The sequence below is a fragment of the Myotis davidii genome, unplaced genomic scaffold (assembly GCF_000327345.1).
Source record: "Myotis davidii unplaced genomic scaffold, ASM32734v1 scaffold811, whole genome shotgun sequence".
Classification (NCBI taxonomy): Eukaryota; Metazoa; Chordata; class Mammalia; order Chiroptera; family Vespertilionidae; genus Myotis; species Myotis davidii.
The window spans coordinates 223,545-234,689 of NW_006283149.1; the positions used below are offsets into that span (position 1 = coordinate 223,545).

General features: G+C 49.8%; 1 protein-coding gene across 1 annotated transcript in view; it reads right to left on the minus strand.

Moving 5' to 3' along the window:
* Window positions 1–11,145, minus strand: part of GABRG3 (gamma-aminobutyric acid type A receptor gamma3 subunit) — a 49,127-nt gene that overhangs the window by 7,087 nt on the left and 30,895 nt on the right. Inside the window, exon 6 of the mRNA XM_006753482.2 lies at window positions 1,785–1,922. Coding sequence (XP_006753545.1) covers window positions 1,785–1,922 — 138 coding nt within the window. The remainder of the gene's footprint in view (window positions 1–1,784; window positions 1,923–11,145) is intronic.

Genomic DNA, 11,145 nt, shown 5'->3' on the forward strand with positions numbered 1-11,145 from the left:
ATTGCCGGCTCCTGAGCCGAGGAAGATAAACAGAGGGACAACGCCCGCGCCCCCGAGGCACCGTTCTCTCCGCAAATTCGGCAAAGCCGGCTCTCTCCCGACCCCAGAACAGGCCCAGCAGACCCCTCCCCTGGCATAGAGGTCTGCCCAGTGACGGCGTCCCCCTGTGGGGATGAGAGTGAGAGGGGCTGCCGGCCGCGTTCCGGGACCTGACCCTGGACCTGCTGTGGTAGGACAATGAAAAGCTAGGAAAGTTCCTGGACAAGTGGAACAGGGAAACCGAGGCAGGGAAATTAAAGCCAAAAAGCCCTGGCTGGTGTGGCTCAGTGGATAGAGCGTCGGCCTGCGGACTGAAGGGTCCCAGGTTCGATTTGGGTCAAGGGCACATGCCCGGGTTGCAGGCTCCATCCCCAGTAGGGGGCGTGCAGGAGGCAGCCGATCCATGATTCTTTCTTGTCATTGATGTTTCTCTCTCCCTCTCCCTCTCCCTTCCTCTGAAATCAATAAAAATATGTATTTTTTTAAAAAACCAAAAAGCTTTGCAGGCCATACGTAGCAAGAGACCTTACCTTGAGAACAAAGGGTTAAAACCTCTCCTCACAAGAGAATGCAGAGGGGGAAAGAAGGGGAGAGGAGGAGGAATCTGCAACTAGAAAATACATATTTTTTTTAAAAAAATATATGTTTTTATTGATTTCAGAGAGAGGAAGGCAGAGGGAGAGAAAGAGACAGACAGGAACATAGATGATGAGACAGAATGACTGATCGGCTGCCTCCTGCACGCCCCACACTGGGGATGGAGCTGGCAACCCGGGCCTGTGCCCTTGACCGGAATCGAACTGTGACCTCCTGGTTCATAGGTAGATGCTGAACCCCTGAGCCACACCGGCCGGGCGGGCAATCATTTTGCTCCGAAGGGATAATTAATGAGCTCTGATTTTAAAAGAGCAGACAGTCAGATGTGATTGGCATCACAGAACCTCAATTTTCTTGGTGGATGAGCAGTTCATTCAACCGAGCAGCGCCTTCCCCCCCCTCCTGTCGGCGTGAGAGGAGGTGACTCAGTGGGTCTGAGAGAGTCTTCGCTCAGTCTTGTGAGCACAGAGACACTGCCACTATTTTTAAAGTCCTGACTCTCAAACCCAGACTGATGTACTACCCAGACTGCACTCAGGCAACATATGACAGCCAGCCAAGGAGGCACCACTTCGAGAGCTCCTGCTACTGGAGCTATTTTAGACGTGCAATTCCCTTCGCACTCAAGACATAAATCTCACTAGGGCGCCCTGGTAAGGCCCGTCACGTCGAATAAAATGCTAACAGCTGAGTGGGTGGACTAACTAACGCAGAAAGTCACCAGGTAAATCCCACAATTCTCCCTCACAAGGAAGTACATGGAGGATATCATAACATATATGTATGTATGTATGTATGTACGTATGTATACGGAGGTGTGTGTCTGCATACACATATATGTATATGGTTGTGTTAATCCTTACCTGAGGGTAGTTTTTCCATTGATTTAAAAAATATATTTGTTATTGATTTCAAAGAGGAAGGGAGAGGGAGAAACCTTAATGAGAGCCATTGATCGGCTGCCTACTGCACGCCCTCTACTGGGGCTCGAGCCTGCAACCCAGGCGTGGGCCCTGACCAGGAGTCGAACCCTGACCTGGTTCATGGCTGGACGCTCAACCACTGAGCCACACGTCCAGGTTCCATTGGTTTTTTTTGTTTTGTTTTGTTTTTTTCAGAGAGCCACCCCTTTTCCTGTTGATTCCTACCTGCAGATGTCGTCAGGACTTCCGTGGTGTTCCTGAGGCCCATGAAGTCAAACTGATAAAGCCGCCAGGACTTCTGGTTAGCCGTCTCAACGGAGTTCTTCCTCCACCTGTAGATCATTTCTTCTTTGGGGTAGCCATCTAAACACACGGAACAAGCGTGAACATACCGGAAGATGTGGGTCTTACAAAGCATCCCAGGCAAACGTGTCGTTCTGACCACTTCGCGTACTAAAACCTGAGGGTCGCCTTGCTTTCTGAATTTTCCTGAACACCCAGACACCCCAAAAATGAATGGGCAAAGGCCACTGGCTGGCCGCCAGCTGTGCGGACACAGCACACAGGCGCTGTCCTGCTGTCTTATCTCTTTCCCCATGGAGAGCCAAGCTGTCGTTGACCCCCAAGACGGGGGGTCAGGGTCTCATCAGCTCCCAGGCCCAGACCCGCCCATCACACCGTCCACTGTTCCCCAGAATGGGACCATCCAGGTCTCTGGGAAGACAGATTTATTTATCTTTTTAAAAATAATAGATATGCTTTTTAAAAAAATTGATTTCCGAGAGAGGAAGGGACAGGCAGAGAGCGAGAGAGAGAAACAGCAATGATGAGGGAGAATCACGGAGCGGCCGCCTCCTGCACGCTCCACACTGGGGATCCAGCCTGCAACCTGGGCACGTGCCCCGACCGGGAATCGAACCGTGACCTCCTGGTGCATGGGACGATGCTCAACCACTGAGCTACACCAGCTGGGGTCGATCTACATTATTTTCAGATGTTCATTCAACTAACAGACCTCTATAGAGATCACCCCTGACCAATAGCGAGAACACACGTTCTCCTTCAGGACAAAGGGAGTAGCTCCCAGACCGAGCCATGTACTAGGACACACAGAGCACACCCCAAGTGAAGTTAAAATGATGGAACCCCCCCCAAACTTATGTTCTCCAACCACACGGGAATGAAGGCAGAGACGAACAGAGACACATGGGGGGAAATTCACCCACATTCGGAAATGACACAGGACGCCCTTATGCAGGTAAAGAGCCCGGGGAGACCCCGCAGGGCAGTGAGAATATCCCCGAGGCGAGAGCAGGAACACACCGTGGGTGCCATACATCAACATCAGCCGCGGTAACACACTGCCCACAGGCCAAAAGGACAGAACGAGTGTGGCGGCCTCGTGAGCCCCCGGAAAAGAACAATGAGGCAAGAGGTGCCCTTTCGAGACAACCGCAGGCCGCCGCGAGGAACGGAAGGTGCCCTTCCGCAAGCTGACCAGTGACATCTACCCAGGAAAACCCACGGTTCACATCGAGGCGCGTGGTGAACGACGGGGGCTCTCACCCCAGGAACAAGGCAGACGTATTGGTTCTCATCGCTTCTATTTAAAAATTAAACAGGAGGCCCTGGCCGGTGTGGCTCAGTGGATAGAGCGTCGGCCTGTGGACTGAAGGGCCCCAGGTTCAATTCTAGTCAAGGGCACATGCCCGGGTAGCGGGCTCAATCCCCCGTAGGGGGCGCGCAGGAGGCAGCCGATTGATTCATGATCCCCTCTCATCATTGATGTTTCTCTCTCTCTCTCCCTTCCTCTCTGAAATCGATAAACAAAATAATAACAAGAAAGATTCCAAGCAGTAACATTTCCAAGGGAAACCGCCTTGCACATTTCATGCATGCAAACGGAATGTTCTAGAATTAACCAGGCACCTAAAAGATGCCTGGCGGAGGCTTTATTCAAATGAGTCCTTCTAAACGTGAACATTAATTAACGGAATGTATTCAGAAGCAAAATAGGAATATGAAAAAAAAATTGGCATCTCATTCTTCCCACCAGCAAAAAAAAAAAAAAAAAAATTGTAGTGGGGATTGAAAAGAGGACATCTTTATTTAGGCGTATGTGCAAAATTATAGCATCGGAGGAAGAAATAACTCTATTCTGGCGGCAGCTGGGGACGCACATCCCCACTCCCTCGGGGCTTCTCTCTGTCTTAGACGTACATCCCGATCTGAATGCATTTTTTTAAGATAAGGACCCAATTATGTAGGAGAGTTAAACACGCACTTGAGTCGATCTGCCGAAATGTGACGTACACCCGCACCACAGCTTGGAAGATAAGGCTGCGGCTCTGCTCCGCTGAGCATGGGGGCCGGGGGGGCGGGGGGAGCTCATTTCTGCTGCTGCTCACACGCGTTCATCGCTCTCCCTTTTACAAAAGCACGACTTCCCCATAGCTGTGCGTCCCTCCCAGGAACTGGACACCCTCTGTCGCCAGCTCTGCACAGCCGTGCCGTGGACTGACCGTCCCCCAACGGACACGGTTCCGCTGGGTCAGGTCTTCCCCTGTAATTTTTGCCTTGATCGTGAACGACGCGGAGAGGTGAAAGACGAGCATAGGAGGCCGCGGCAGGCTTACTGATCACTGCATGGACAGTGCTTTATCTGTTATTATTTTAAAAGTGCTATCGATTGAGAGAGAGACAGAGAGAGAGAGGAGGGAGAGAGGAGGGAGGAAGAGAGAGAAACATCAGTGAGAGAGAAACATCGACGGGTTGCTTCCCACACGGACCCTGACTGGGGATCGAACCCGCAACCTGGGCATGAGCCCTGACCAGGAATCGAACCCTTTTGGTTCATGAGATGATGATCCAAGCAACCAAGCCACACCAGCCAGGGCCTCGGTGATGATACTTTTATGTTTTTTTACTTTATTTCTTGCCACTGCCCACACAAGCGGGAATCCTGGGGATGTGTCCACGTGCCGCGAGTCTAGCCTTGCCTCAGAGCCTCAGAGAGCCAGGCCGCGCCCCAAAGAGCGGAGCTGAGCCCACTCCGAAGGGCTGAGCCTCATCCGGAAGAGCTAAGCATGACCCCAAAGAGCCGAGCTTAACCCTAAGAGCTAAAGCTGGTCCCAAGGGCATGACCCTTGTTCCGAAGAGCCAGCCTAGTCCCTAGGGGCCAGCCTAGCCCCTAAGACCCTAAGAGCCAGCCTAGACCCTAAGACCCAGCCTAGACCCTAAGAGCCAGCCTAGCCCCTAAGACCCTAAGAGCCAGCCTAGTCCCTAGGGGCCAGCCTAGACCCTAAGACCCTAAGAGCCAGCCTAGCCCCTAAGAGCCAGCCTAGCTCCTAAGACCCTAAGAGCCAGCCTAGCCCCTAAGAGCCAGCCTAGACCCTAAGACCCTAAGAGCCAGCCTAGCCCCTAAGACCCTAAGAGCCAGCCTAGCCCCTAAGACCCTAAGAGCCAGCCTAGCCCCTAAGACCCTAAGAGCCAGCCTAGTCCCTAGGGGCCAGCCTAGACCCTAAGACCCTAAGAGCCAGCCTAGCCCCTAAGAGCCAGCCTAGCCCGGAAGAGTCAAGCCAAGACCCTCAGAGGTGACCCTAGTCCCTAAGGGTCAAACTCAGTCCCGAAGTGACAATCCTTTTTTATTTGTTTGTTTTTTAAAAAATATTTTTTATTGATTTCAGAAAAGAAGAGAGAAAGAGAGAGAGATAGAAACATCAATGATGAGAGCGAATCACCGAACCGCTGCCTCCTGCACGCCTCCGACTGGGATCGTGCCCGCAACCCGGGCACATGCCCTGATAGGGAATCGGACTGTGACCTCCGGGTTCATAGGTCGCCACTCAACCACTGAGCCACACCAGCCCAGCTCACTGACAATACTTTAAACCCGAATTATTGCAATGGCAAATTTCCTGTAAGTGTACATTCTTATGTGCTAAACATTGTTTAAATAAGTGAATTATGATTTATAATCTATTTATCGCCTCATTTGCTGTTTTCTCCCAAGGAATTTAGGCATCTTTTCACTCTGGCTGCCGGGACTTGAACGGAACAAATTATACAAAAACAAATTTAGATAAAACATTAACAATAACTGGGCAATGAATGACACTCATTTCCACAGTGGCTTGCAATAAACAGAAAAGCAAAGAATGATTACCCTACTGTGAAATTATTGTTTAAAATGCAAATCATAGTGTTTGTACCTGGACATGCCCAGATTGAACTGAGAGTCGCAAATAGTGAGGAAAAAACCCCCCAAAAACTTTAATTTTTACTTCTTTTTAAAAAGATACATTTTATTGATTTTCTTGAAAGGAAGGGAGACGGGGGGAGAGAGAGAGAGAAACATCAATGATGTGAGAATCACTGATCGGCTGCCTCCTGCACGGCCCCTACCCCCTACAGCCTGCAACCCAGGGAATCGAACCGTGACCTCCTGGTTCATTGGGTGATGCTCAACCACTGAGCCACACTGGCTGGGCTGTGGGTTATTTTTTTTTAAGTCCTTTGAGGCGTTCACTCCACGATCTCCTAAATTCCACCTTCTCGGCTGAGCAGTTAGCTCTGGCTCTCCACCCAGTGACTGCCCTTGGGAAGAAAACGAGTGTTTTTGCTCCAGGGGTTGTTAAGATGTTTTTCCGTTTCAGTCTGATTTTCGGCTGATTACCTTGAGGTGCTTCAGGTGTTGTTGTTTTTTAAAAAATCACTTTCGTATTCATCCCGACCGGAGTTCAGTGGGTTTTTTGAATTTCCGATTGGAGGTCTCTCATCAGTTTGACATTTTCCTTAGCTCTTGGGGCTTCGGATTTTAGCTGCCTCGTTTCCTCCCTCGTCGGTTCCGGCTCCAATTACACACGCGTCGGGCTCTTCCCCGGCGGCGCGGTCGGCGCTTCTGCTCTCGCTGTCCTCCATCTGGGCAGTACTTCGTGTTGGTCGTTTTACTCTGACCCACCTTCTAGTTTACGATGCTCTCTTTAGAGCCCTTAAATGTCCATTTACGAAGCATCCTTTTTTCTTTTAGAATTTGCTTTTTCTCTTTCTTGTTTGCGGCCCACTGTGGAGTGTCTATAGCTTCTATTGTAATGATTCCGCCGTGACAGGGAGCGCTCCTGGCTGCCTGCTGGAGAAGTGCGCTCCCTACACCCCCCGGGGAGTCTATTTTCGGCTTCCCTCTGGTTTGCCGTTTCTTACATTTCTCTCCTTCTGCGCCTGCTCATCTTTCATTGACTCCGAGTTCTTGAGCATGAAAATCTGTAAACATCTTCAGAGTCCCGATAGGAGTGCTTGCATAGGGTTCTGCAAAGAGCTGGGGGCAGGACAGCCATCCCAGCTTTTTAAAAATATATATATATTTTATTGATCGATTGAGATGGAGAGAGAGAGAGACATTAATGAAGAGAATCACTGACCGGCTGCTTCCTGCACGCCCCCTACTGGGGATCGAGCCAGCAACCCTGGCATGTGCCCTGATCGGGAATCGAACTGTGACCTCCTGGTTCATTGGGCAGCGCTCAACCACTGAGCTACACTGGCCGGGCTGTTGGGTGTTTTTTTACAGTATTTTGGGGAGTTTACTCCATAATCTCCTAAATTCCAACAGTGGGCTGGAAACAAGAAAGAGACAGTAAATTCTAAAAGAAAGAAAGCCCTAGCCAGTTTGGCTCAGTGGATAGAGCGTCAGCCTGCAGACCGAAGGGTCCTGGGTTCGATTCGGGTCAGGGGTACACACCCAGGTTGTGGGCTTGATCCCCAGTAGGGGGCGTGCTCTCACTGGGTCTTAATAAAACAGAGAGAGAAACGAAAATCAGCCCCTATCTAATATTCCGGTATTATTTTGGCAATTGCTTTTTTCCTAAAATAAGAATCGAGCCCAATAACAGTGACACATCTCCTATAAAATGCACACAGATAGAAGTCTGAAGCCGAGTTAATATTTGAATATAATTTTGTGCGATATTGTAGGTCGTTATTGGCTTAATAAAACATAACTAAGGCAATTAAAGCTGAACAGTGTGGGCTTGAAACCCATAAAGGCTCGCACTGCAGGGCTGTTTACGGAGACGCTTTTCGCTGTGTGTGTGTTTTTAAAGAGCCGGAATATTCCTTTGCTCTCACGCAATCCCAGTGACTCCCCGCTATTACACTTCATTTCCCCACCACGTGTTTTTGTGCCAGTCTTTTAAGAAAGCAACATCATACTTTGAGATACGTAGCATGATTTGCTCTTTCTAAATAGACCGTAAGATATCTATATTTGTGACATGAGTCCCGGCCGGCCTGGCTCAGTGGTTGAGCGTCGACCTATGAACCAGGAGGTTCGATTCCCGGTCAGGGCACATGCCCGGGTTGCAGGCTCAATCCCCAGTAGGAGGTGAGCAGGAGGCAGCTGACCCATGATTCTCTCTCATCATTGATGTTTCTCTCTCTCTCCTTCTCTCTCTCTCTTTCTCCCCTCCTCCCTCCCTCCCTCTCTCTGAAGTCAATACAAATAGATTGAAGAACGTATCTGTGAGATAATACATTCACGGTCATTGGCTTTATCGAGCTGAGATTTGCAAAACCGATCATTTCCCTAGGGTTCTTTGGCTTTTCCTCGCAAAGACGCCGGCCGGCCGGAGAGAAAGGAAGGGGAGTGGAACCCGCAGACACAAGTTGCCCCGATGGGCTGCCTGGGGGCAGCCACAGGCAACCAGCCTGGGACAGCATGTACCGTGAACTGTCCACGGCGCTCGCCCCGCATTCTTGTTCTCAGCTCCCACCAACTATAAGAAAGGATGTCATCATAGCCAAAGGGTAAGACTCCTCTTTTCCGAAAGGAATTTACGTTCCTCTTCTTCCCTCGGCTAAAGGGGATTGCTGTTCAATTCACCACCGGGGAATTGCAGACCTGTTTTTTAAAAATATGCTTTTTTATTGATTTTTTTTTTTTAGAGAGAAAGGAAGGGAGAGGAAGGGAGAGAGAGAAACATCAATGATGAGAGAGAATCATGCAGCGGCTGCCTCCTGCCCGCCCCACGCTGGGGATCGAGCCCACAACCGCGGGTACGTGCCCTGACCCGGGAACCAAACAGTGACCTCCTGGTGACGCTCGACCACGGAGCCACGGTGGCAGAGCTGTTTTATTATATCTTTAATCATGGGAACAGATCCCCAATGTTCGTTTCCCTCGGTTTCAAAGGCGAGTTTATAATATTACAATGCCCCGGAGCTGGCATATAATTGCATTGTTTATCCTGGCTTTTGTTTTGTATTGACTTTGATGATTTGCAAACATAAATGACTAAATAAAATATATCTCTCCTCATTAAGTTTTAATTACAGGCCACGGTAGAAAAATAGTAAAATCCGATTATAACTGAACATACCACACCCCAAAAGTAAGTTAAAAACAAGGCCCACTGGGAGGTCTAACGGTGACAACAAATACTTTTATTTTTGATTATGAAGCATTTTAAACCAGGCAGCTCTTGCCCGGCCAGCATGGCTCGATGGTTGAGTGTCCACCTATGAACCAGGAGGTCACAGGTTCGATTCCTGGTCAGGGCACATGCCTGGGTTGTGGGCTCGATCCCTAGGAGGGAGCGCTCCGTGCAGGAGGCAGCCGATCCATGATTCTCTCTCATCACTGATGTTTCTATCTCTCTCTCCCTTCCTCTCTGAAACCAATAAAAATATGTAAAAAAAAAAAAATGGGAGAGAAAAACAAAAGCCTTCGCCTGGGGATTGCACGTCACGACCCCTGACACGTGTTTGAGATGGGAGAAATACTTTTTTATGCAGTACTTTTCTTTTTCCCTCATTCTTTTTTTTTTTTAGTGAATCCTTACCCGAAGATACTTTTCCCACTGCTTTTTTAAATTTTATTGATTTTTTAGAGAGACTGGCAGACATCTATTTGTTGCTTTACCCACTTATGCATTCCTCGGTTGATCCTTGCATGGGCCTTGACCAGGGATCGAACCCACCACCTTGGGGTATCGGGGACGATAATTCTAACCACCTGAGCTACCAGGCCAGGGCTCCATTGCTTTTTAGAGAGAGTGCAAAGGATGGAGGGGGGAGAGAGAGAGAGAGAAAAGCATTGATGGGACAGACACATCGATGGGTTGCCTCCTGCACGCGCCTCAAGGGCCGGGCATCGAACCTGCAACCCAGGTAACGTGCCTTTGATCGGAATGGAACCCACGACCCCTTGATGCGCGGGCCGACACTAACCACTGATCACCACCGGCCAGGGCTTGGATTCTTTAAACGGTCGCCAGTGTGCCGCTCATCACACACTGTTTTCCCGTCTGGACTTCGGGGGACCCTGCAGGGGTCACGGGATAGGAAGCTCCAGGCAAACCTGCGAGCTCAGCCAGGCACCCCAAGGGCGTGCCGTTCTGTGGCCCCTGAGGATCGCTGTGGCTTTGCTCCCACCCCCCCTTCTCTCCGCACCCCCTCTCCCGTTTCCACTGACCTTGATTTTCGGGGCACAGCATTTCCTAGAGCTGGGGAGAAGGTCCCTGCAACAGAGCAGCTCCCAGGAAGGATTTAGGAAGAATCTAAAACTCTTCCTCCACAATCAACCTTGCATCCAGGGTGCTGAAGGGCAAAACTTTTCTCAGGAAAATAGCGTTTTTGTTGGGCTCAGTGGATAGCGCGTCAGCCTGAAGACTGAAGGGTCCCGGGCTGGATTCCGGATTGTGGGCTCGATCTCCAGTGTGGGGCGTACAGGTGGCAGCCGATCCATGATTCTCTCTCATCATTCATGTTTCTCTCTCTCCCTCTCTCTTCCTCTCTGAAATCAATAAAAATTAATAATAATTAAAATGAAATAAAATGAAAGAATTAGAGGGACACTTCTTCATGTTAAAAAAAGAAGAAGAAATACACTTTTTACCCCGGCATGGTTTTTGTTTGTTTGTTTTAATATATTTTTATTGATTTCAGAAAGAGAGAGGGAGAGGAAGAGAGAGAGAGAGAGAAACATCCATGATGAGAGAGAATCATGGATCGGCTGCCTCCTGCACACTCCACACTGGAGATCGAGTCTGAAACCCAGGGAATGTGCCCTGACCGGGAATCAAACCGTGACCTCCTGGTTCATAGGTCGAAGCTTAACCACTGGGCCACGCTGGCCAGGCTAAAAGCTGCATTTCAGAGGAATGAGAGCTGAAGGGGGACGCCCAGTGGGAGATGGGATTTATGTCTGAGTGTCTCACCGGGAGAGTGAGCATCACACCAGAACTGCCAGGAGGTCAGCCCTGGCCGCTCCCCACAAAACTCCCAGCTCCCGAGCAAAGAACATTTTGTTTTCCAATGAATGGTTCCCAGAAGTCGAACCTGAAATATTATTTATGGTACGACTATAAAATCCCGCGTCTAGCATACTTTCTTTTTTTAAAAAAAAATACCTGTATTGATTTCAGAGAGGAAGAGAGAGGGAGAGAGAGAGAGAAACACCCATGATGAGAGAGAATCAGGGATTGGCCGCCTCCTGCACGCCCCCCACTGGGGATCGAGCCCACAACCCGGGCCTGTGCCCTGACCGGGAATCGAACCGTGACCTCCTGGTTCATAGGTCAACGCTCAACCA